The sequence below is a fragment of the Podarcis liolepis genome, assembly GCF_965112155.1.
Source record: "Podarcis liolepis genome assembly, chromosome: 7".
Classification (NCBI taxonomy): domain Eukaryota; kingdom Metazoa; phylum Chordata; class Lepidosauria; order Squamata; family Lacertidae; genus Podarcis; species Podarcis liolepis.
In genome coordinates this window covers 27,249,776-27,277,330 of record NC_139561.1, presented here as the reverse complement: position 1 = coordinate 27,277,330, position 27,555 = coordinate 27,249,776, and the positions used below count along the sequence as shown (strand labels likewise).

At 44.4% G+C, this 27,555-nt stretch overlaps 2 protein-coding genes across 3 annotated transcripts in view; both read right to left on the bottom strand.

Moving 5' to 3' along the window:
- PDPN (podoplanin) overlaps positions 1-27,555 on the bottom strand; it is a 170,729-nt gene that overhangs the window by 105,163 nt on the left and 38,011 nt on the right. The window lies entirely within an intron of this gene.
- The window catches only part of PRDM2 (PR/SET domain 2), a 52,244-nt gene that overhangs the window by 22,618 nt on the left and 2,071 nt on the right, over positions 1-27,555 (bottom strand). Inside the window, exons 2-6 of one of the 2 annotated variants that reach the window (XM_083512789.1) lie at positions 20,407-20,480; positions 12,787-12,904; positions 11,615-11,718; positions 10,541-10,693; positions 2,954-3,080 (exon numbers count right to left, since the gene is read on the bottom strand). In XM_083512789.1, the coding sequence (XP_083368915.1) occupies positions 2,954-3,080; positions 10,541-10,693; positions 11,615-11,718; positions 12,787-12,904; positions 20,407-20,415 (511 nt within the window). In that variant the 5' untranslated portion in view covers positions 20,416-20,480. Of the gene's footprint in view, positions 1-2,953; positions 3,081-10,540; positions 10,694-11,614; positions 11,719-12,786; positions 12,905-20,406; positions 20,481-27,555 lie in introns of those variants that run through there. The other variant, XM_083512791.1, reaches the window with a different exon arrangement.

The following is a 27,555-nucleotide window of genomic DNA, read 5'->3' as shown; positions in this document are numbered from 1 at the left end:
GGTAAAAGGGACCCCCCCCATAATGAATAATTATTCCCAGCTTCTTCCCCCAACACACACTTCTAAGAAAGTTTGCAGTGTCTGGGACTTTTTAATTTAGAGAAAATGAGAGTAAGAGGTGACATAACAGATGATTATAAAATTATGGATCACATAAGGAAGTGGATAGCAAAACATTTTGCTCCCGCTCTCATAACCTATGGACATCCATTGAAGCTGAACATTGGAAGATTTGGGGCAGAAAAGAAGCAATTCTTCATGCATAGCAAACTATGGAACTTGTGATGGCTATCAACTTACGATGGCTTTGAAAGATTAGACTAATTTATGGAGAGCAAGGCTATAGATGGCTGCCAGTCATGACGGCTACACTCTGCCTCCATAGTTGGAGGCAGTAAGTCACATCTAGTTATTTCAATGGGTCTACTCTGAGTAGGACTACTACTGGAAGCATAAGCTGTAGCACTGCAGTAGCAGGGGACTCAGTGGGGACTGTTTTGAACTTCTGATCCCAAGCATTGCAGCCCTCAAGTTTTTGACATTCAAGCTGGCTGAATCAACTCAGCTGGGACTAATTGCCATTTGGCACCTCCTTCCCCACAAAATGACCCCTTCCACTGGGTTGCATGGGCAGAGGGCAAAGTGCAAACAGCAAGGCCCTCCTTTATCAGTTGAGAGAACCTGACCATTTGGCACTTCCCATCTCCTGGAACAGTCTTATGCAGTAGCTATGTAAGCTTTGGAGAACGAGGCTATCAATGGCTACTAGCCACGACGACTATATTCTACCTTCCCTGTTGGAGGCATTATGCCTCTCAATACCGGCTGTTGTGACTATCAAGTGTAGAGTGGGCTGTTGAACTCAGGCCCTGCTTGTGGGTTTCCCATTTAGGCACCTGACTGGCTACTGGGGAAAACAGGATGCTGGACCTTTTGCCTGATCCAAGCAGGGCTTTTCTTATGTTGTTTCCTTTGGATTAGCTCCAGCAGCTTCACAACTAATAAGGCTGGTGCCATTCCCAGCATGGGATTTGCTCACCTGACCAATGGGATTGTTTCAAAGTTAGTGAACGTAAGATGACAGCCTCAGTTTTTGTTCTTAGACTGAGGATATTGTAGACTCCAACTCCTATCAGACCTGGACAACATGGCTAATGACAAGGGATAATGGGAGCTGGAGTCCAGAACATCTGGACTCCTTGATCTTTCTATGAACATCTGATCCTTGATCCTTCTATGAATCAGTGGCCAAGTGGGCTGGCTTCACCCTGCCCTTCCCCCCAAACTAGTGTGAAGTAGATAAAGGCACCAACTCACTCTGTAACATTATCACTCCTGGAATGTAGATCTACTACTAATACTACTAATACTAATTACTATTAATATTAAAAGCAGCAGCAGCTTTCTTGTTAGGACTGGATACATATATAAAGCCTAGAAGCACATTTTCTGGAGTAAAAAAATAAAAATTAAACATTATGTTAGTCCTTCTCAGAGTCATACCCTCTTAAGCTAATGGACATGACTATCTTAGGTTCTTTAATTTCAATAGGTCTACTCTACGTAAAACTTAATTTAATACAACCCCAATTACTCTGGACAGTATATTAAGAAATATTCTGTTTCTTCCATCATTGTCAGATATGTGCAGAAGTTATAACTCAAAGGCACCTACATCTTATCACAGAAGTTTGGCGATACAATAGGAAAACCTATATTTTAGCCACTATCTAAAACCACATTTAATTTTTTTTAAAAAAAACACCAACAATGTATTTTTCATTCACAATGATGCTGAAATATTTTATTTGCTTACAATCCCACAAACAAATGAGTTTCTTCCTTCTCACCTGTCTTGTTATTATTTCTATCATAATAACTTGTTTGATTCATTACAAATTGAAACATGCCCTTAATATGTACACATGGAGGCCTTGTTTTTCGTTTCCCTCTCTGAATATAGACTGATCTTTTCCTTCCCATTAATTTCAAAAGCAGCCCCACCCGCAATAAGAAATTTAAAATTAAAAAACACAAACTACAGGCCTAGTTTTCTTTAGTGCAGTGCTGCAAACAGTAAAGCCATAATGAAGGAATAAATGCAAATGCCATGTCTTGATGAGTCATTGCCCAAATTTCAACACCACTCTGAAATAAAACCCTAAATGCAACCTGTCTGATTTCAATACTTGAAATTCTCCATGCACCAAAATGTCATTTGCTACCTAAACTCATGACAGTTAACACTATCGGGAGGCAATATAAAATGTTTGCAGACTTAATTTTTTTTAAAAAAAAATGCAGTGCTTTTTAAATCTTTTTAAATCATTTGCGGCATCCATCTGCTGCCACAAAGTGCAATAAACAACAAAGGCAACTAAAAAGACTTCCACAGTGTTAAAAAAAGAGAACCACATTGTTCTCCCAACACATCTGATAAAGCAAAAACATGAAAACCTTAAAAACTCAACTTGCCAGCAGGTTATTTTTCTCCTTCAAGTTTTAACTAACTTCTGGTTTGAAAAGGACCGACACAGCGGAAAAAGAACTGTCAAATCCCCCCCCCCCAAGGAAATTGATGTGTCCGTTCTACTCTTTGATCAAATGAAAGGGGGGTAGAGGGCAGAGAATACACACACACACACACACACACACACACACACACACACAAAACTTTAACTGGAAGCTGTTTAAATTGAGGAGGCAAGCACCAGAGCTTGGGAGGCGGGGGGGAAGGTCACACAGACATACTTGCTGGTATGACACTCCCTTCAGTGAGAAAGTATTAGGAGCGTTTCTTAATCCTACAAGCAGGAACTGGGGGAGGGGGGGTAAGGAAGGAAGAGAAGAAGAAAAAAGTTTGCCTTTTTTCATGCCACGCACCCCACCTTGGATTTTTCCTTCACGGAGAGAACGGGAGAGATGGGAGAGAGAGGGAGGCAAAACTTCTTACCTTTCTTGGTTTTCGGAGAGTTCCTCTTGCTGCGATTGCTGGCTCTCTCCTCTTCGATAGCAGCTGCTATCTCTGGGTTGTCTTCCCCATTGTACCACACCAGGAGCTCCTCGCCTGGCTCAATTGGCTGGAGGAATAAGAAGAGACAAGCAGGACACCAATCAAGAGGAAGGTTGTTAATAAAAAAAAAAAAAGAAGGGGGGGGAGAGAGAGAGAGACAGAGAGAAGCAGGCTCAGGGCCAGAGGGCGTGGAGCTTGCTGTGCGGATCACAAACAGCTGTACTCTGCACTAAGAACAGATTTCCTAACTGCCTGCCTGGCCAAACAGGAAGGACTCTTTAACCCTTGGTGGCTTGTGCAAGCACAGCGTCACAAGGGAAGGAACAGAAGAGAGGAGAGAGAGAGAGAGAGAGAGAGAGAGAGAGAAAGAAAGAGCGAGCCAGTTGCACCACACCCCTCTGCTGGAAGGAGGATTGCATTTATCCAGCGCATTAGCATGACTTGCACATTGCACTGAAACTCCAGCTTGCTTTATGGCAGACTGGGAGAGAAGCAAGCAAGCAAAAAAAAAAAAAAAAAAAAAGCACAAGAAAATCCACACCTCTCCAAATGGCATCGGCTCATTTCAACAGGTTCTTCTCAAAAAGGCGAGGAGGAAAAATGAACAATGCATTTGAAAGGAAACAGAATCTTTCACATTACATTTTAAGCATCTCTAGGATGTTCGCAAGTGACCTCCCATATTTTCTACTGGTATAAGCAAGCAGCTCAAGCGTAATGATCAACACACATAGAAGGGATTTAAAACAAATATGATGACAATTCTAAAAACTTCAGCAACAGAATGGTCTTCTCTTAAGAAACAGAATAACTCCCCTCATCTATTGGGGAAAGGACATTCCTCTAATGGGACACCACCACTAAAATGTCCCTCCCTCCCTCTGACTTTGATCTTAAATTTCAGGTGGATTCATAAACAAGAGTCCCAACAATTATCTATGACCTTGGCATCTCTTTACACATCAAGTCCACCCCCCCACCAACCTCTTAAGACTTCATTCATGTATTAGAGATATTTATTTCCCTTCTACAACAGCACCCTCCCTGCCACAGCAACATAAGAAGATCAAAATATACAGTGCAGGAAAAAGCCCAGCAGATAAAAGTACCCAATTAAACACAGGGTCAGTTCAGTAAAATAGATCAACCCAGCAGGCCAAACACCAAAGAATGCAAAGGAACGAGGCTCTCTCTCTCATGCTACTGGCAGGGCAGAAAATAGACACACACCCACTCACAGATCGCAAAGACCAGCTTTTACAGAGGGGTATAAAAACTGTTTTGCAAGGCCTTTATTTGGCTTCTTCCCCCTGCTTGGATTAGCCTCACAACAATTATTTGCAGTAAATTAGGCTGAGACATAGTAACAGGGCCAAGGTCACCCAGCAAGTAGGCCTTGAAGCCCAAGATTCCCCGCCCCCCCCCCCGCCTGCAATTGGAGGTAGCTGTCAGAACATTTGTGTATCTAGCTTACCAGACCTAAATCAGCCTTTAACAACTTGGTGCCCTCCAAAACTCTGAGACTACAGTTCCCTGTAGTCAAGCAAATGAAGACTGCCGTATCAGTTTTACTGACTACCTTGTCTGTCTTCGCTTTTGAGACCTGATAACTGACTGTACTGATAATATCATTATACACTGGTAATAACATGCATTTTATTCATATCCGCCAGCCTTTTAATAAACATTCAGGTGGGGATATAAAAGTAGATTGCAGAATCAAAGAATGCAAGGGATCACAAAAGATCACTCAGCCCAACCTCATGAAAGTGTAGGAAAGCTCTTACTAAAGCGCCTCTTAACATATAAGTGAACATGTTGTAATTTCCCTCCTACAGATACATGAACCTTTTCCAGCCAGTTATGATGTGATGTAATACCCAAGTACATTTACCTCTGATTCCTTACCCTGTACAGTGGTATCTCGGGTTAAGAACTTAATTCGTTCTGGAGGTCTGTTCTTAACCTGAAACTGTTCTTAACCTGAAGCACCACTTTAGCTAATGGGGCTTTCCGCTGCCGCCATACAATTTCTGTTCTCATTCTAAAGCAAAGTTCTTAACCCGAGCTACTATTTCTGGGTTAGCGGAGTCTGTAACCTGAAGTGTCTGTAACCAGAGGTACCACTGTATGGAAATTGTATATATTGGGTTGTATTGGATGTTAGTACTACTCAGAATAGATTCACTGAAATGAATGGTACTGGCCACTGATTTCAATGCATCTACTCTGAGGAAAACCTAGTTGGCACAACCCATCATATATAAAAGCTGAAAGCTCTGTGACTTTTAAAATATATATAAAAAACTTGAGCACTGAACTTTGATTTCTGCAGCCCCCACTCTGAAACCTGGTGCAGGAGACTATGGAACAAGGAATACATACTTTTACAAACATAGTAAGAGCTCTGCTGGTTCAGACTGAAGGGTGCCCATTTACTCCAGCTTCCTGTTCTCAGTGACTAACAAGATGCCCATCAGAAAACCGCAAGCAGTACAAGAATGAAACGATACTCTCCCCACCAGTTTTAGCTTATGTAAGAGAACTGCAGGACAGAAAACACTCTGACCTGATAAGAGTATCAACTGTTTTACATTCACTATCATACAGTTCTTTATTGAAAGTTAACAACATTGCCCAAAGTCTCCTGAGTAAGTTCATGACCAGGCACGTACACAAACATTCTGGGTCATGCTGACATATTCCGATGCTCTCCATCCTCCATAGATACTGTAATAGAAGTCAAGGCTGCTTTTAACCGATAGCATGAATAGCTAGTCCAGAGGAGCTTCTCATATGAATTTGCACACAGTTGTTCAGATGCGATTATTTTCCCCACTATACCTTTGTCTCTATGTCATTTTGCAACAATATAGCTGTAAAAAGGTAGCTAAAATACACATTGTCTTCAATGGGTCTTAATCCTGGGAACGAATACATAGGATTTCAGCCTAAATGCAAGATGAATCACTGGGCCCAAGGCAGCATCCACCAGAGAGTTTTCAAAACACTCAAATGTAAAGTTGCTGAACTTCTGGAAAAAATATGCAACTTGTCCCTTAGATCAATATCCATACCTGTGGACTGGAATGTAACCAACCTAACACCAGTTTTGTAAAAGCGATCCAGGAGGAATTCTAGGATATGCAGGGAGAAAAAGAGGGAGAAGGATACCAGTTGCTGGAAATCACAGGAGGGGAGAAAACTCTCGTGCTTGTGTCCTTCTTGTGGGTTTCCCACAGGCATCTGGTGGGCCACTGTGAGAACAGGAGGCTGGACTACACGGATCTTTGGTCTAATCCAGCAGGGCTCATCTTATATTGGATCAAAACTAATCCTTTTATTGGATCAAAACACAATTCAAAATTTTTTTTTTACCATATTTTCAGAACACTTTTCAACCGTTATGATTCTCAAAGAGGTTCACCCAATTTTTTTTTAAAAAAATCAGATTTTTAGCACAATTAACAGAGCCATGCTACCAGGTGCTCTCAATGGTATTCAGCAGGTAGTATCATGTTGTTCCTGGCACTGCTTCCTTGGAAAGTTAGCGGTGGCTTTCCACCTATATAAAGAATCTCAAATCACATGCTGTTGAAAAAACTGACAGCTGACACTCAAAAGGCTGAGTGCCATAAGTCTCCTCCCCTCCAAGAATAAACAGGTAGTGGAAATAATTTAATTTTGTTACAGCTTCCTAATAATTCCTGGATCTAGGTGCTCTGAAAATGTGATGAGGTTACATATTCAAGGATTAATAAAAACCTCATTCTAATTACATAGGCAAGATAGCAAAACATAAAAGGCTGAAGATACACAACTCTACTGGGGAAAACATATTAGCATTAAAATGGGTTTGGCTATTATCATTGATTAACAATTTGATCACAGAAGTCTACCATTTGACACACATAGGTAAGTTTTGTTCAGATTTTGACTATAGCAGAAGGTTAGTATAAATTTAGAACTGACCGAGAAAGGAAAATTAACTCTACAAGTAATGCTATTATCTACACAAGTGTGCAGTGACATAGAATTAAAAATATCCAAGGTACCTTATAATATTTTTAAAAGTCAACTATGATAAACAGCAACATTAAACACCACCATCACATATCAACAGCAAAATGAGCCAAATAAAACAACACAGAAGCAGAAACAGTATCAGGTAATTCTGTAGTTACCAATGCAACATTTGTAACCTTCTTCTCATAATATCTGGTGTTTTGGCTAATATTATTAACATTAAACTGTTTGTTTCTGAACGTGATTACAAAAATAACCAAGAAGGATGTCACTGGTAGTTTCCTTGTTTTCTTGTAACAATGTTTTCTTGTTAATGCACCTTAAAAAGCTATGATCAGTGTAACAGTTTTGCAACCTTAAGAATTTATCTGTAACTTGGATAAGTGTTGTCTCGAAAAGCATGCACCAATTCCACCCCCACCCTGCATCAACAGCAATATACATAAAGAGCAAATGTTTCATGGCCAAGTGTCAAACATACAGTAAGGTTTATTGGAAACAATGGAGAAAAGGTTTTCTGGCAAATGACCTGTGACCAACGGAACATAACCAAGGCACTGTCAGGGTGTCCCGTTGAGCCAGAAGAGGTTTAGTCATGCTGGCCGCATGACCCGGAAAACTGTCTGTGGACAAATGCCAGATCCCTTGGCCTGAAGTGAGCGCCGCACCCCATAGTCAAGTTTGACTGGATTTAACCGTCCAGGAGTCCTTTACTTTTTTACTAGGAACTATACCATATTTTTTTAAAGGGACGCGGGTGGCGCTGTGGTCTAAACCAGTGTTTCCCAACCTTTTTTGGGCAAAGGCACACTTGTTTCATGAAAAAAATCTCGAGGCACACCACCATTACAGCCCCGTGACGTCAGCGCGCAGCATCACGCCGGGAGGGACATGAATTGCTAGCAAATTACATAATCACCTCCTTGAGGGCTGGCTCATCTTCTCCGAAGGCAGAACCCCATTAATTAACAGCACAGACTCACACCATAGCCAAGACGAGGGGGGAAAACCTCAGTCATGCACAGTCATGCACATGTGGGGGCGAAATGAGGACGAAGACCGGGCAGAGAGCAGGGTTCAAATCACCCCACCTGGCCAGGACAATCCCTGGGTGCTCCCTTGGGCCACTCGCCTGACCCACCTCGCAGGGCTGTTGTTGCGAGGATAACACGGGGAGAACCACGCGCGCCCCCGGGAGCTCCTTGGAGGAGAAAGCGGGCGATGAATGCAATGCACGAAATATATGGGAGGCGACCAGGTTTTGCAGGTGAGGGGCCCCCGCCAGCCTCCGCTTCCAACACCCGGCACAACGACGCCGAAGTTTCCCCCCAGGCTCGGCTCGGGGAGCAGCGCTGCTCCCCCCCGGCTCCCCTTCGCCCTCCCGGCTCTCTCTGCCGCCCACTGGGGACCCCCCTCACCTGCCAAGTCCAGAGCGCCGGTGGAAATTGCATGCATGCATGCAGGGCGCCGCGTTGCCATTGCATTGCACTGCACTCCATGCAACGCCTGCACACATGCATTGCCTTGCACGCCCGCCAAGGGGTCTCCCCGCGGTCCGATGCGTCCCCTCCGGCGCGGATGCAGCATTGCAAAAATAAAAAACCCCCGACGCAGCCCTACCTGGGGGGCAGCCTCCGCCTCCGCCGCTCCGCCTCCGCGGGGATCCCCGGGCTCCATTCTGCCGCCCGATCTCCGCAGGGGCGCAGGCAGGCTGCGCGGGGTCTGCGCGGAAGAGCCCCTGCCCGCCCGGCCGCCGCCACCGCGCTCATTCCATGGCTGGGAGAAGAGCGCTTCAAACAAAACGCCCGGCCCGCCAGGCCACGCTGGGAAAGGTAGAGCCCAAGGGTGAGGGGACTACGGATCCCGGCAGCCCCCGCGCCGGGGACAGAGGGGGAGAGGCCGGGTGCAGGGATGGAGGGACGGGTGGGCGAGCGAGTGAGTGAGTGGCAGCCGCCAAGCCTTGGCCGAGAGCCAGGAAGGGCCTCCCCGGAGGAGGAGGAGGAGGGAGGCGCAGAGCGGGAGGGAGGGAGGGAACCCCAGGGGTCATCTAGTGACGGCGCCCCAATCGAAAATTAGGCTTTTTTTAAAAAAAAAAAATATCTTTCGAATTTTTTAATTTTTCCCGCGGCACACCAGGCAACATCTCGCGGCACACTAGTGTGCCACGGAACAGTGGTTGGGAAACACTGGTCTAAACCACTGAGCCTAAGGCTTGCTGATTGGAAGGTCGGTGGTTCCAATCCCCACGATGGGGTGAGCTCCCGTTGCTCAGTCCCTGCTCCTGCCAACCTAGCAGTTCAAAAGCATGTCAAAGTGCAAGTAGATAAATAGGTACCACTCCGACGGGAAGGTAAACAGCGTTTCCGTGCGCTGCTCTGGTTTCGCCAGAAGCGGCTTAGTCATGCTGGCCACATGACCCAGAAAAACTGCGAACATTAGCTCCCTCGGCCAATAAAGCGAGATGAGCACCGCAACCCCCGAGTCGTTCGCGACTGGACTTAACTGTCAGGGGTCCTTTACCTTTATACCATTTATTTTTTAAAAAAGAGACAATTCTTGGCTTATGACTTACAAACCAGAAGAAAAGGCACCTAAAGGAAAGAGGAGTGGAAGAGGAAACAAGAATACACAGCTATTTTATTGGAGCAACACTTCATTAAAGGAGGGAAAGCATGCCTTCAAGATGGCTAGCATGTCAGAGCAGTGTCAGAAAAGGCCACAGGGTCTTTCCCCCCTTACATACAGAAGAATGGAGATCCTGGCAGTAGAAAGAAGGACTGTTAGGGATCCCTCCAGAAGGCTCAAGGACTGCATGTCAGGAAGCAAAACGATGGGTCAAGCAGCCAACTAGGGATTTATGAGCTGTATCCCACTAAGAACAGACCCACTGAAAACCAATACACCTAAGTTACTCGTGTCCATTAATTTTAATGGGTTTAATCTGAGTAGGACTAACCACTGGCTACAACCCTATGTCATAAAACATCACAATTGCACATATCCCTCAAATGGAACATTTAACTGTAGTCACCAATCTATTTCTAACATGGCCCTTATTCAGTTTATTTGGAAAACCTATACCCCACCCTTTCAAATGCATCTGAAACAATAAGGATGGACCACAACTTTAAAAAAACATATATGCAAAACAAGCAATCTTACCACTGAACTACAGTCTCTTGCAAAGAGATGTATAGAAGACCCCCAAAGTCCCTGAGAAAGAGCTGAACAGCTTTTTTTAAAAGTCATACTTCTGGCCCATCTAGCCTAGCACAGCTCCCCACCCCAAAGAGCTAAGGATATGCTTTTTACCAGAGAACTTTTAAAGTGGAAGATGCCATGAACTGAACTTGAGAGCTTCTGGCTACCAATCAGGTACTCCACCACAAAGTTATGTTGCATCTCCTGTAGTAGCAGGTTGCACTTTTGCACAGCAGCAATAGGAAGGCAGGGTATTGAAATTTGTACAAAGGCAACTGATATAAGCAGAGGCACTGCTACCTTTAAAGTTTTGTAGTAGATGGTTCTGTTGATCTCCAAAGGGAATAGGTTCTGCTCCTTTCCTGAGCGAGCCCAGTTCACATAGCGCAGCCAATTCCCCTTCTCTGGATCTGTGGCATCAACACACATCCATCCCAAGTTTGGGTAATAGACCTTGTGAGGTTGAACATATGTGTGCATGGAGACAGAGAAGAGGAAAGAAACAAAAGTACTCATTAATCACGAGAGCATGCACCCATTGTCTCAGTTTCAAAATGTGGGTGTTTTATATGACTGGGTCCATATGGAGCACCCTGGAAGACTGAAGACTACCTACTCACATGGCTGTGCTGACAGGAAGTTACTCTCTGGAGTGGGAAGTCTGGGCTTTAGGCCTATTTTTTGCTACTCACTGGTGGTGGAGGAGAAAGGGATGTGCAGCAACAAGATCATTGACTTTGGAATCTATCTTTACTGCATCTGCATTAGATTACGGCTGGATGCATAGTGAAGCAGAATAAGCAATAAGGACAACTTTTGCAGACACCGTTCTGAAAATTTACAAGAGAATCTTTGCCTTCCTTGCCTGGAAACAAGAGGCATTATTACAGCTCAAGGGCACATTTCAGCAGGACCAGGAAGGAATGGCCTGAGGAGTCTTCCGGGGGCAAACAGGGAAGCCCAAGGGTTACACTTGGCCCCCAGGCAGGATTGAGATTTCTGACACTTGCTCTATACATCTGTCATGATTTTATAAGCATTTATTGCATCCCTCTTAGTAGTCTCTTACCCCTACTTCTCAGAAACTAAAAAGCATGCAAACCATGGCTTGGTCTAACAATGCCAGCTACCATAGCAAGAGAGTTAAGCTACATTTTAATTTTAATTACATTTCTGATTTGTCTTTGGTGATCCTTAAAACCAAGAGAAAAACTATCTACAGTTTATATGCTTATTGTTTGATATCTTATTTTATATACTTTATTGTTTGATAGTGATGCCATTAGCCACAATGAGCTACTTTTTAAAAAAAGGATTATAGAACTTTCAAATCATTATATATAAAAAAGGAATTGCTCATCCATCACTGCTTACCTCCCACATGTACACATTGCTTTTAACCTGAGATCGTTTCTTCTTGTCACCAGCAAACGGACCAAACTTTCTGCCTCTGAAAATTGGCTTTGTTGCCCAGACACCTGAAGATCAAATGAGGAACCACAATCAGACTCTTTGGCAGTTATTGCATACTTCAAAACCTTGCAACACTGTGTAACAACAACAAAGCAATTCCATAAATGCACTGTAACTTTGCCTGGCTAAATAAAGGGGGGAACAGCAGAGAAGCCAAAAAGAGGGGAGGGGAAACAAGCATATCACAAAATGGCATGCAACTAACAGCAAAACACATGAAACAGAAAAAGCAGTAAAATGCCAGGATGCTGATGGCTACATATTCTAGGATTGGGAACAACTGGGAGCAGGGCAGTAAAAATAGATACAATCTGCTGGGAGAAGGGACCTGGATCAAGGTTCTGAAGGGGTCATCTCCAGCATCCACTTTTAAATGAAAGGTTGGTAGAACCTGAGATATAAGGCAAAATGGACAGGCACACTTCTTTTTGGGGGTGAGGGGAAGAAACCAGCCTACCCCACCTTTCAGTCTTCTACTTTACATCTCCTCCATCCCTGGGAAACATTCCTGAATACACCCACGTTTCCTGGATGACCTTAAGAGACAAAACCTGCTCTCATGGGACCCAGATGTATCTCTTTTGTGGGCAACTTGCTATTGTATCCATGGGGGCAATTTCAACGATAGCAATATGTGTAAAGTCTACTCATTCAGGGACGCCTCTTCTACACTTCAACTTACCACCCCAAGGACTGCAAACTGTTTGGTTGCCAAGGATAAGTATCAGAGTTTTAGAGGTGTGAGTAATGTCTGTACACCAAATGGGCTTAATAACTTGGAAAGTCTTTGTCCAAACCTCAAAACAAAACATTCGGCTTTGGGCTGCCATTTACCAGTAGTGCTGCTGATCTAAGTTCACCTCAAACCAGGTAGTGCTGTTGACTTTAGAGTGCAGGAGACAACATATGACACTAAATTGGATACCACATTTCAAACCATGGGCTGAGGGTGCATCATGTAGTCACCCTGTCGTAGCAAATCATGAGAAGGATTCCACCCCACACTGCCCAGGTTAAACATTCTTCAGTTCAAGCAGCCTCTCTGCCCGCAGGTTGTTTATAGATTTACTTACCAAGCCGTGTCTTGTCAACAGCAGATGGGAGAAGTCTCACTTCCTCAGGAAGTCCTTTAAGCACGTGCTCAGGTACGTCGGCCAAAGTCTCAACTGATACTGAAGGCTCTGTTGAGTTCTATGAAGAAAACAAAACAAAACAAAAATAGGAAGGGGACAGCCCAACGGTAAACACATGGCAGAATCTGACAACCCACCTGCGTTACAATTGGCAGCACGACACAAGAATCCATAAACAAAGCTGTGTTGCAATAGCTGGCATTTCAACTTCACATAAACACCAGTTTACCAAGCACATTTGAAAATGATGATATCAAGAGAAACACTGCAAATCCTTCATCCAATGCATAATCTACTCAGTGATCCACCAGATGCTGTGACGGCCAGCAGGATACGTGACTTTTTAAACTTAGAGAGGGTAGGGCTATCGCTAGCTACTAGACATACTAAACAGAAATGCAGCTTTCATTTTCAGACACACAATATGCAAGAACAAACAAGGAGGGCGGGATGTCTCCAATATGGTTCTGCTTGTTGTATAGCTTATTGCCATTCCTTATAGGGAGTCTGCAAAGCAGATTACGATGGTCTACATCTGGGCTTTATTCTAGGTGATGGATCACAACTTTCCCTCAAAACCATGTTCCGCACCTACTGCAGACACCTGGCCTAAGCATCTCTACCTGTATTTGAATATATTCTTCCCCCATTGCCCCCTAGTATTGTGGGATGGCTCTTGACTTTGGGAGCCAATTGTGTACTGATATGCCCCACCAAATTAAGCAGATATTATCCGTGCACCCAGCATGTATATCTAAAGCTCAGCGTCACTGCCAATGAATAATTCTTTTTCTTATTCCTCTGAAGCACTGCTATTCAAAAGGGATTACAAGGCTAGGCACAGGTATGTGAAGGAAATTACTTTTGGAGCACTTATTTTAATAGCAAATATAGCTACCTTCCTTTCAGTCAAAGATATATGCTTCACTCAGCTTCTACTCTAGTTATTACAGAAGAAACAGACCAAGGTATAGTAAAATAAAGCAAAGATATAGGCTGTGTGTGAACATCACAGTATGCGCATCCATTAAATATCTCAGCAAATATCTATTTTGTGTTAAGACATGTCCCCATGGCAGCTACTTTGTGATAGGCCATGTCCCCTTGACAGCCATTTTGCCCACAACATTCTCAATATTCCTGATGTGCCCACTGGCCCCAAAAGCCTGGTGAACCGTGCACTAAACAATAGTTTAGTGTGATGAAAGCTAGTTTCAGTAAGCCCGAGGGTTATGTACTCTCCTCAAAGTCTTCCAATACGGTTGTGAGAAATGAGCATTCATTCCATTTAAACACAGAAGAGCGTAACATCTGAACCCTAAACTGCACTTAATACTAACTATGGTTTGATTAAATAAAACTGTTTGAAGCAGGCTTGTTTCAGACAAACCACAAATAAGATTAAGCAGTTTCTGGGGCTTGCACATAAGCAGCTGTGGTTCATCTAGTCCAGAAGTGAAATTATCTAACTCAGAGAAGTGATGGAGAAGGGGGGTGGAATGCATGAACCCGGGGCTTCATAGTTTAAGTAAAACAAGCCTTACTGTGGTTAATAAAATCACATTAATCCTTATAAATAACAGATCAAACTTTACTGTGGAGGACCATATATGCAAAACCCATTTGCTTCGGTGTTGCTTGGCCAGGATTAAGCTGTAAATATCAGTTTGTCTCTTAATACCACTTCCAAGCATGGTGTATGTTAGAAATCCCACAAGGACTACTACACTTGAGGGTGGGGGGTGCATTTGCATCCTATGTAGAAGCAAGTGGTGAAATTCACTTCAGTAAGCAAGAAATAGCTATAAAATACAGAGATGAAAGAAAGAAAGAAAGAAAGAAAGAAAGAAAGAAAGAAAGAAAGAAAGACCAAGTATGCCATAAGTTTAACAACTAATACTTCAGATACTGCCTTATACCCAGTGCAGTGGTTTCTACTGTGACTGGCTGTATCTCTCCAGGGTCTCGGGTAGAAAGTCTTCCCCATCACCTGCTACCTGATCCTTTAGACTGATGATGACAGACATTGAACCCGGGGACCTTCTGCATGCAAAACACATGCTCTGCCACGAAGGTATTCTCCCTCTCCGAGAGGAGAATGACAGCTCTTGGCATTGTGGCAACACTACTGTTATGCCTACAAGAGGCCTTGATGACTCTTCTGTGGCAGTAGCTAATACAGTGGATGCTCGGGTTGCGAACGTGATCCGTGCGGAAGGCACGTTCGCAACCTGCAGCGTTCGCAACCTGCAGCGCCGCATCTGCACACGTGCGGGTCGCGATTCGGCGCTTTTGCACATGCATGAGTGCTGAAACCCGGAAGTAACCCGTTCCGGTACTTTCAGTTTTCGGCATGTCCATAACCCGAAAACGCGCAACCTGAAGCGTCTGTAGTTTTCAAGGCAAAGACATCCACCTTTCTCTTGTCCTAGTAACCCATAGTACTGCTTGAAACGTGCTTGCATCTGGCTCAGTCTAACATGACTGGATTTCAATCCTTTGTACATTCATCAAGGTATAAGCCCTTCTGGTACACAGAGGAAGCCATCTGAGCAAATATGCAAGGATTGTATTATAAGTGTGCCTTGACCCCTCCTGCTCTCCATCTTAAGACTGTTCTAAGCAGCAAAGTTTGGATCTTTTTCATCACACCTTGAAATGTTTCCTCCACAAAGCACAAAGACAGGCTGGCTAGTAATCCAGTATTTGTGGGACCCTGCTCATTTGGATAAGCATGAAGATTTTTTTTTAAAAAAAAAATCTGCCAGAATCGTTCTCAGCAACAGCCTACATTCAGTTTACAAAATGTGGGTTCAGTGGAGCCAAAGAGCAGAGGTAGGCAATCTGGGGCTCTCCAGATGTGCTTGGACTAAAACTTTCATCATCCCTGGCCATCCCTGGCTAGATAAGGCTCAAGGGCAGTGTTACAAACTGGAGTAGAAAAGCTAGGAGCCAAATGGGTTCTGGGACCTGGGTTGAGGGCACCAAAACAGAATGTCTTGTTGCCACCTGGGCTGGGGGGGGGGGGTCGGCAACACTTTTTATTACTTTGATAAGCATGAATAAATATGCAATCCACATAAGTGACACATTGTTAAAAGCACATTTTTAGCAGAAATTGTTGATGCATGTTTAATGTGGTGTTTACAATCAAAATATTGGTACCAAAAGTCAGTTTTCAAAACACTCTACTCTTAATTGTTGAACTCCTTGATATATTGTCTATCCTAAACATATACTTTGAGGCTTCAAAGCACATACATTTCAGTAATCCTTGAGTGTCAGCCAGGTGTAAAAAATGGCACCCAGACTCGTTGAGGTGTTCGCAAATGGAGAATCTTTAGGTGCAAAATGCGCCTGGTGCTCTGCTAATTTCGAACCCCGCTCATGGAGGTCAGAGTCTAAGAACATCTGGCTGGCAAACACATTCCTTATCCTTCACACAGAGATGTACGCAAAAGCAGGTATTTTTAATGGAGTTCACAAGTCACAAATCAAAAATCTGCACAAAACATACTATTTTAAAATGTTGATTCCTTCTTAGAAGAGAACTAAAGGGTTTACTGACAGAAAGAATAGCTAAGTGGAAATGCATGTTACACCTGTGGCTTTTGCTCAAGAGTTCAGAGAAGCTGAATTACGACTCCAAGTGATCACTCACCCAAGCAGTGCTCAAGACCCGACCTATTTAATTTCAACAGTTCTTTCTAATCATTTATCTCACCTGGAAAAGATCTATGTAACGCTGGCATGCGGGAGAGAGGAGCATATGAAACACACAACTATCCTCTGGATACTAGGGGTATGAAACAAGATGCCTTTTACTACAAGTAGGTATATCTACATAAATCTGTGCCTAAAGACCCACTATTCAAGTTTGCAGCAAGCAGATATTTATTTACTTAGAGCACGGAACGGTAACCATTGGCTCTCCAGGTATCAATGAACTGCAACCCCCATCACCCCGAACATTAACTACACTGAGAAACAAAGTGGCTTCCTCCAGCTAAGAATGGCACACCAACAGTGACACCTCCTGGACAAAGATAGCCTGGCCATGGTAAACCTTCAGATTGTGCAGCTGAAATGTAGTAGGTGGGCCTGCCTTTGAAGACTGCTCAGGAAAACTAGTTAGCAGCCTAGCAGAGATCAGCTATCTTGGCATTTCTTCAACAAGTATGTGGGCTGCTGGTCCTGAGCACAATATTAAGTGCTAGTTCTAACCTTTGAAATCCTAATTCCACCTTATGAGCCTGCCCTATTGGTACATGTGTTATCCAAAGACCTTTGTTCAGTACACCCTATCTTCTGAATTCAAGAACAGTCTTCTCAGTTGTTGATGCAAGTGGAACACCCTCCCCAGGAAAGTTTGCCTGATATCAAATCTGATGTCCTTTTGACAGCCAGACAACAACCTTGGGGGACTTCAGCACAATCACTGAGCTCAGCAGTCTTCTTTTTCAGATTCAGCACCCACCTTTAACCCAAACAAACATTCCAGGACCCATTTATCAATTGTTAACATATGTTTCTATGATGTAGCATTGCTCTTGTGACCCACCTTAGGTAAGGCCATGACCTAGTTGGTTTTTATTTTGAGAAATTTGTGAGTGCTTTTATTGTTTGGTATTTTGCAACGTTTAAAACTCTCCCCTTGATTTTTGCTTGCTGACAGAAGGGCTGTTGTATGTATATATTATAAACAAATGCAACAGTTGCATAGGTGAGGAGCTGCATGCTTATTTGAAATAACCAGACTAGGACCTATCAGGTGAGATTTATGGCCAGTCATTCGAGAGGCATTGCACCCTTCCAACTGCTTTACAACATGTTAACTTCAAATTCAAACTCTTAGCTTTCAATTTAGCAACTGGTGACCACGAAGGAGACTTTTTCAACTAAAAAGAACCACCCTATATGGGGAATAAACTTTAACATGGTGAGGTCATTAGATGTCATCTTAACATGCTTTCCCCAGTAATCGGCTGACATTTTACCTTCAATCAGAGATGTCAACTCATGCATCGTGTTGATAATTAAAAGAAAAGTAAAGGACCCCTGACAGTTAAGTCCAGTCGCAAACGACTCTGGGGTTGTGGCGCTCATCTTGCTTTACTGACCGAGGGAGCCGACGTTTGTCCGCAGACAGTTTTTCTGGGTCATGTGGCCAGCATGACCAAGCTGCTTCTGGCGAAACCAGAGCAGCACATGGAAACGCCATTTACCTTCCCTCCGGAGCGGTACCTATTTATCTACTTGCACTTTGACATGCTTTTGAACTGCTAGGTGGGCAGGAGCTGGAACTGAGCAACGGGAGCTCACCCCGTCCTGGGGATTCGAACTGCCAACCTTCAGATCGGCAAGCCCTAGGCTCAGTGATTTAGACCACAGCACCACCAGTATCTCTTCACGTTCGTAATTAGAGCCCCAAAATTCTATTAATTGTTCTCCTCTACAGCTTGTGCTAGCTCTTACTGGCAGATGCCACCTCCCTTTTTCTTTAAAAAAAGTTTCATTGGAAGTCTCACCATTGGTCAGTTTAGCTCATTATTGACTTCAAAAACTCAGGGCACCCCAGATGCTGGTGATGATTTCATTTATGAATCTCTTCCTATGAAGCATCTCAAAGCAATTTCAAAATACAGTAACAGCTTACATTATTAAAAACAGTTAAAACAATTGCACATATAAAAACAATTTCAAATCCAATAGAGCCTTTGCCATGACTACTGTTGGATATCATTGTTTTGGACCAGATCAGCAGCCATGCTGGCTGGAACTTATTATAGTCCAAAACATCTGGAGGGCACCAGGTTGACAAAATCAGCAGTTCCCTTTATCACTACACTGACTGGCAGCAGTTCCCCATGTCAGGCAGAGGTTCTCTTCATGCCTACTTAGGAGATGCTGGGAATTGAACCAGGGACCTTTCACCTGCAAAGCTATGGCCTTCCTTGTAAATCAGTTCTGCCTTGTGGGAGCTGCCAGTACTGGCTCCAAAGCAGAGGTGCTATGAGGATAAAACGTGCATGGGTTGCTGTTTCCTCACTGGAGGAAGGGCAGGAGAGAAAGGTTATAAACATACACCAGTAATATCCACATAAATAAATACATCCACATCATCTGTCCACTATCATAGTCAACCCCCCATTTCAATTCAATGGGGGAGAAGGAAACATGTTTAATCAAGGTCACACAGGAATATAAAGATTGAACCGACTGTAGGCCAATGTCAATATCCACATGTGAAGTCTGCCAATGTCCTTCTGCCAACTTTTGTTGCACCAGTACCACCACTAGTGGGGTGGGGACAACTTATGAGAAGATAGTCCAAATCACAGCAGAATGGCTACTAGGAGGATTCCAGTGTGGCAATCCTACCACACTGAGTATCCTGTGACAACATTTTAGCTGTGCCCTATCACCCAGGCTTGTTCCTTTTCAACAACAATACAGCAGCAGTATCTGTACGCAACGGAATGGGACAGGAAGTGGGAAGGTAATAGCTTTGCAGAGCCCACGTCACTCTGGCTTTGCTTTTAAGTAGATGCATGCTCTGGCACAGGAGGGAAATGGTGCAACATATAGCCTCCAATGATTTTATTTAATAATGATGCTGATGCCAACGATACTCTTATTAATTTAAGTTCACAAAATGCCATTGGCAGTGAGAAGGATAGGAACATCACATAGATTCAACATGACACTAGCACAAATACAACGCAAATAAAAACAGCGACAAAAACTCTCTCTAAGGGAAAGTACCACCAAATTCTCCATAGGTATTAAGATTGCAGTTTGGGTGCAGACACAACTGGAATTTTCCCTCTCTCCAAAGTGCAACCTGGAGGGGAGATGGGCCAGACTATGAAGGACCAATGACCTGGGGGCTGGGTAAAAGGGACTGGTTGTGATACGAGGACACCCTCTCTTTTTACTAATAAGCTCATCTCAAAAGAAAGTGGGCATTTTAGATACTTAGGTGTGGGTCTTCCTGTGAACCCAACAACACAAGAGAGCACCAAACTGAAGAGGGCTAGCATAAAAGACCACACTCTCAAACATGCAAAAATACGTAGCTAGAGGACCATTTAATCAGTTCCAGGGTTTCATGTTGAAGGCATGCAAAGATCTTTGCTTAATATCTCTCTCTTTTGGGGGGTAAATTATATTAATTATGGAGCTAAGATTGAAGGAAGGAGGGAGAAAGAGTGAATTCAAGTTTCTGATTTTTTAAAATGGCCTAAATATAAGTATTATTCATGCAAAATAACTAAAACTTTCTTAGAGAAGAGTGCTCTTGAAGAAGGGGCCAGTGAAATTATTCTACAATCTGGTTAACTGAACACAAATCAATTTTCACATAATGGAACTTCACAACTCTCAACCAGAAAGAAGGAGAGAGAAGGAGAGAGCAGGACGTTTGGCATTGCAATAATGAAGACTTACATTTTGGATTTCAGTTGGGATTACTATTTTTACCAGAAGAAAGTAAGTGTAGATATGTATGCTAACAACTGAGCAATTATATTTTTGAGAAAGTCTTGCATTTAAACTCACCTGATTCATTCTGAAATCCTGTTGCCTTCTGAAAAGATACACACAACAAAGTAACTCCTGTGATTACATGAACCCTAAAAAGAAAAACAGACAGTTGTCATATGTGCCTACCTTCAGGTTTATAACTGATTTGAAGCTGATCCTCTTCAAGTTAGGAGGATAGCAGCAAACTAGAAAACTACAATTTTTCACCCAACATTTTTTTAAAAAGAAAAGAAATAACTGTAAAGGCACCTAAGCTGCGTAACTTCCTAGCTATGTTTCAAAATGTTATAGTAATAATTAGCATTTAGGTAGCACTTTCAAGTGCTCTAAGCACTTTGCTTGCATCCTTGCATCACAACAACCTGATAAAGTTGGTCTGCAGACTGGGGAGCGGCATGGGGAACTGAAGCTGAGATTTGGTGGATTCACTACTTCACCTAAGGAGAACCTACAGTAGAGATGGAAGCCTGTGGCTCGCCAAATGTTATTGGGCTCCACTTCCCATCATCCCCAGCCAGCAAGGTCAGGGATGATGGGAATTGTAGTCTAGGAACATCTAGAGGGCTAGAAATTCTTCAGCCCTGCTCTATAAGAAATAAGAAAACCGAGCTGATATTTTAAAGGAATTTTCATATTATTATTTTAAAATATTCGCGTATGTAAAAGCTACATTGCAAGTCCCCTCAAGGAGTCTTGCCTTCTCATATTTGAAGGCAATGAATTCAAAGTAAGCACATTAGAGACAACTCACCATCTTTAACATGGGGTGTCCACCCTATTTAAATGACATTACAGTATTCAAAAATGATGATAAGTCAGCTACTCCTATTCAGCTTATGGGGAAGTGTGGATACCACCCTTGAACCTGCAGAACATGGTGCGCCTCTACCCTCGAAAGCGTGTTTCACTATTGCTGCAAAATAGTCACAGGAATTATTGCTCCTAGAGCACAGGTATTCTACTCAAACACATGCATCCTGTGATTTGGTGGGGCAGAACAGTCCATAGTTGAAAGCAGACTCACATTCTGAGAAATTAAGGCAGAATGAATACAGATAAGAATTTAACAAGTGGTGTCTTACCATACTGTGCGTTTAACAAAAAAGAAAGAGAAGGTGAGGTTCAACCTCCAGCATCTCTATAGCTAAAAGAATCAGGGGGCATGCGGCCTGGAAGCCTCTCCTCTATCTGAGGCTAAAGAGCTGCTGCCAGTCGACCCGACTAAGTAGCCTAGATGGACAAATATTCTGAACTTGACACACAGTGTACATTCCAGTTTGATACATTAAGGACCCATTCACTCTTGATTTTGTAGCTCCATAAAATACTCCACAATTCAAGCCATTAAAAAATGAAATAAGATGCTAGTTTCTCCCGAATGCTGTCACGAATTTGAAGGCGTGGCTTAACTTTTAATCACTCACATTTGAACAAGATGTTCTAACTCTTGTAGATGCACAAAGAGTACAAGTGGTCTCGCTGACATTGAGGTAATAGTTTTTAACATTTTTAACATTTTTTAAAAAATATTTTCCTTTCCTTTTAGATTTTTTATATATGGAGGTGGGATGGATGTTTGGGTGGGCTTGGGAATTTGTTGGATTTTGATGAATTTGTAATTTTTGCAGTTTTATTTGTATTGTTTTATTGCTTTCTGGGTTGTTTTTGTTTTTTGTTTTATTGTTTTAAGGTTTTATTGTTTTAGGCTGCGAAAGAATAACATTAATTGCCATCAATGGAGGCCACTATGAGGCCTGGGATTGCTACCGTGGAGGGGCGAGGGAGATATGGCGGTGGGGGCAGATGGTACAGGCGAAGGGGATCGAGATATGGATACGCTCGTACCCTTTCCAATCTGCGCCCCATCCCGAGGGACGAGGGTAGGGTGAGCAAGGATTACTCACCTCCGTCACTGGTGTTGTGCAATGCCAGGTCTATAGGCAACAAAACCGCCACCCTGCGAGATTTCATCATCTCGCAGGGGGTCGACCTGGCTTGTGTGACGGAGACCTGGGTGCGCGAAGGGGCAACAGTTACCTTACGAGAGATGGCGCCCCCGGGTTTCTCCGTCCTCCACCAGTCGCGGACTGTGGGCCGGGGGGGAGGGGTGGCATTATTAATCCGGGAAGATTGTCCTTTCAGGGCTCTACCATCGCCATCGATCCCCGGCATTGAATGTGTTGGCCTAGTGTGGGGCTCCGAGGAGAGCTTGGCTGTCTGGCTGGTGTACCGGCCACCTAGCGCACCAGCAGCCACCCTGTCAGGCCTATTGGAGGCGGTGGCCGGCTGGGCCTTGGAGTTCCCCAACCTATTGGTACTGGGGGACTTCAACATCCATGCTGATGCCACTCCCTCCTCACAGGCTCTGGACCTGGTGTCTTCCATGGCGACACTAGGGCTCTCCCAGTTTGTTTCGGGCCCCACGCATCAAGCAGGCCACACGCTGGATTTGATCTTTGGCGTAGGTATAGATGTGATCATGTCTCCTTCGATGAAGGTGCCATGGTCTGATCACTACGCTCTGAAAGCCAGGATTGACTTTCCGCCCCCACCCTGCTTAGGTGGCAAGCCAATTTGGGCTCGCCCGCGGAGGCTGATGGACCCTGATAGATTCCGTCAGGCCTTGCGGGACCTTGCTCCCCCTGGCGACTCATTGACTGAGCTTGTTGAGGGCTGGAATATCCAGCTCCTGGCAGCCATCGATGAGATCGCACCTAAGCGCCCTCTGCGACCCCGCAGAAACCGGGCTCCCTGGTTTACCGAGGAGCTCCGGAAAATGAAGCGGGACCTCAGACGGCTAGAGCGAGTATGGCGGGGTGCCCGTGACGGAGCCTCAAGAACATCTTATAGGGCTTTTATGAAAACCTACGAGATGGCGGTGAAGGCTGCTAAGAAGTCATACTTCTCGGCCTCCATTGCATCCGCTAGCTCTCGCCCAGCGCAATTATTTAGTATAATCAGGTCTTTAACGTCCCTTGTGGGACAGCCAAATTTAAATAACAATTTGACACTTAGCTGTGAGGCATTTGCGAGCTTTTTTGCGGAGAAGGTCTTGTCGCTCCGCCATGACCTCCCTGCCAATTTGGATACAATAAAGGAACTGGAGGCCCCTCGACTGTCCTCGGGTCCAGTATTGGACCACTTCGACCGGATATCCCCAGCCGATGTGGACAGACTCCTCCGAGCTGGAAAGCCCACCACCTGTCCTCTCGACCCGTGCCCGTCTTGGCTGATTAGAGCGTGTCCAGACGAGGTGCGGGCCCTCCTGGGGGATATCATCAATTTGTCCCTTGGCACGGGGACATTCCCAGGGGAACTGAAGGAGGCAGTGGTGCGCCCGCTCTTAAAGAAAACATCATTAGATCCTTTAGATCTATCCAATTACCGCCCGGTTTCGAATCTTCCGTTCCTGGGTAAGGTGATTGAGAGAGCGGTTGCCGAACAGCTTGGTGGGTTTCTGGATGAAACATCGGCTTTGGATCCATTCCAGTCCGGCTTCCGCACTGGTCATGGGACCGAGACGGCTCTGGTCGCCCTAACAGATGATCTTCGTAGACAGCTGGATCGAGGCGGGTCGGGGCTGCTGATTCTTCTAGATCTATCAGCAGCTTTCGACATGGTCGATCACGAACTTCTGGACCACCGCCTTGCCGACGTGGGGATCCAGGGCACAGTCCTTCAATGGCTGCGCTCGTTTCTCTCTGGTCGGGGACAGAGGGTGGCGCTTGGGGGGGAATTGTCATCGCGCCACTCCTTGGTGTGTGGAGTACCTCAGGGTGCGATACTCTCCCCGATGCTTTTCAACATCTTTATGCGCCCCCTCGCCCAGCTTGTCCGGAGTTTTGGGCTGGGTTGCCATCAGTATGCCGATGACACCCAACTCTATCTGTTGATGGATGGCCATCCTGACTCGGCCCCAGACACACTGACCAGATGTTTGGAAGCTGTGGCTGGATGGTTACGTGGGAGCCGGTTGAAGCTAAATCCTTCGAAGACAGAGGTCCTGTGGCTAGGGCGGGGCGATATGGGATTGGGGGGGCAACTCCCATCTCTTGCGGGGGCGCAATTAGTGCCAGCACCGTCTGTTAAGAGTTTGGGTGTAATCTTCGACGCCTCCCTTTCCATGGAGGCGCAGATTGCAGCTATAACAAAGGCGGCATTTTTCCATCTCCGCCAAGCTAAGCAGTTGGCCCCTTACCTCTCTCGCCCTGACCTGGCCACTGTGATCCACGCGACGGTCACCTCCAGATTGGATTATTGTAACTCGCTCTACGTGGGGCTGCCCTTGAGACTGACCCAGAAACTCCAGCGGGTGCAGAATGCCGCGGCGAGACTCCTTATGGGGTCTTCGCTGCGAGATCACATTCATCCGGTGCTACACCAGCTGCACTGGCTCCCGGTGGAGTACAGGATCAGATTTAAGGTGCTGGTTTTAACCTTTAAAGCCCTATACGGCCTAGGACCCTCGTACCTACGGGACCGCCTCTCCTGGTATGCCCCACAGAGAAACTTACGGTCTTCAAATAAAAACATCTTGAAGGTCCCAGGCCACAGAGAAGTTAGGCTGGCCTCAACTAGAGCCAGGGCTTTTTCGGCTGTGGCTCCGATCTGGTGGAACACTCTGTCACAAGAGACCAGGGCCCTGCGGGACTTGACATCTTTCCGCAGGGCCTGCAAGACAGAGTTGTTCCGCCAGGCCTTTGGCCAGGGCACAGCCTGACTCCCTCCCTCGGCAATCTTCGCGGAGCTCTGGCCCAATGGTTGCCAGTGGCCTGAATTAATTAATTTTACAATGAATGATTTTAGAGTGTTGTTTATGTTATACTGTTTTATACTGTTTTATTGTTGTTAGCCGCCCTGAGCCCGGCTTCGGCTGGGGAGGGCGGGATATAAATAAAATTTATTATTATTATTATTATTATTATTATTTTAAATGTGCACAGAAAGAAATAAGCCGCATTAAGCCAACATTTCAATGCTAACATCCCCAATCACTTCCCTGCTGTAATCAGATATACCATAGCTGAATTTTACATACGCCCTGCAGAAAAAGTAATAAGTGGGAACAAACAGAAACTGACTGAGCATACAAATCACCACAACAATGTGGTGAACTGTTGTAAAATGACCAAGGATGCTTCATTACACTTAAAATACACTTTCAAATGCAAGGCAGCAACTCATCCTTCCCCAACCTAGTGTTCTCCAGATATTTTGGACTACAACTCCCATCATTCCCAGCCAGTACAGCTATATGGTGGATGTAGTCCGAAACACCTGGACAATACAAAGTTAGCATTGTCTGATTTACATTATGTGCTATACCACAAGATAAGAGATTGGGAAACTGCAGCCCTCTGGATGTTGTTGGACCACAATTACAATCATCCCTAATCATTGGCCTCACTGTCTGGGGCTGATAAAGTCCCACAATGTCTGGACAGCTATAGGTTCCCCATCCCTACTCTAGATTGCTCTGTTTTGAATGTCAGGGTTGAGCATTTCACACATTTCTCTGTGTACTTTCGAGTGAAAGAAGCCCACATCTGAAAGCATTCCAATCTGCTAGCTATACTGAACAGGCAGGGAAGAAAAGATTGACATTCATAGGGAAAAGAAAAATGGAACACTACATAAACACTACCATGTATATCATTTTCCTGTCTTAACACACAAATCCCAATAATAAAGTATGCAGCCGTCCTACAACTTCTACCAGATGTATAACAAGACTTCTCTCTGTAGGTGCCAACCACCTGCATGGTATAGAATCATAGAATGGTACAGTTGGAAGGGACTCCAATGATTATCTAGTCCAACCCCCTGCAGTGCAGGAATCTCAACTAAAGCACTAAAGCACCCTCTGTTAAAAACCTCTAAGGAAGGAGAGTCCACAACCTCCCAAGGGAGTCCGTTCCACTGCCAAACAGCTTTCACTGTCAGAAAGGTCTTCATGGTGTTTAGTTGGAATCTTCTTTCTGGTCACCATGTGACAGCCCTTGAGATAACTGAAGATAGCTATCATATCTCCTCTCAGTCTCCTCTTTTCCAGGCTAAACACACACAACTCCCTCAACCATTCCTCCTCAGGCTTGGGTTCCAGACCCTTGATCATCTTTGTCGCCCTCCTCTGCACACGTTCCAGCTTGCCAATATCCTTCTTAAATTGTGGTGCCCAGAACTGGACACAGTACTAAGGGTATGGTCTGACCAAGGCAGAATAGAGCGGGACTATGACTTCACTTGACCTGGATACTATAGTTCTGCTGATGCGGCCTAGAATAGCAATGGCTTTTCCCCACCGCTACAGCATCACACTGTTGGCTCATGTTAAGCTTGTGGTCTACTAAGACCCCATGTTCCTTTTCATATGTACTACTGGCAATGCAATCTTATATCTGTGCATCTGGTTCTTCCTGTCTAAGTGCAAAACCTGACGTTTGTCCCTACTGAAATTCATTTTATTAGTTTTGACCCAGTTATCAAATCTGATAAGGCTACATTGAATCCTGATTCTGTCTTCTGCATGTTTAGTCCTTTATCCTGCAGGTATCATCTTTAGGGGTGACATCTCAAGAATGCCACATTCTTTCCCATCAACCACTATGGTTGTCCAGTACCACAATGTGCTATTGAAGGGAGGTGGTTTCCCCACAAGAGACTAATGCTCCACAGGAGGCTAGTGCATAGTATGGCCTAGCATTTGCAGTATAATACTGATACAATAAAACAAGATCTTACTCCTATATTCTGTGTTAAGTAATAATTACCACCCCTTGACTTCACAAACTCAAGGAGTATCAGAGATGCACCAAACAGGTTGGATGAATTTTTATGCATCTTGATTCTGAATACCAGAGAATGGTATTAGCTAACTTTGGGTGTGTACACAAAGCAGATAAGGTGATAACAGCAGGCCAACTTCTGCTTTGTTTCAGAGGATGGGAGCGCTGAAATGAAAAGGCTATTACAACACACACATATCCCTGAATGCACTTCTCTCGTGTTAAGAAGTGGAGTTGTGTTATTAGGCACTACTATTCATTTTTTCTTATAGCTTTTTTATCTTGTATTTTTATTCTCCTTGCCTTTATGACTGTTTTTACTATCTATTTTAGTCTGTTGCTTTGTTTAGTGTATTTGTAAATCTCATTTGAAGGGGGG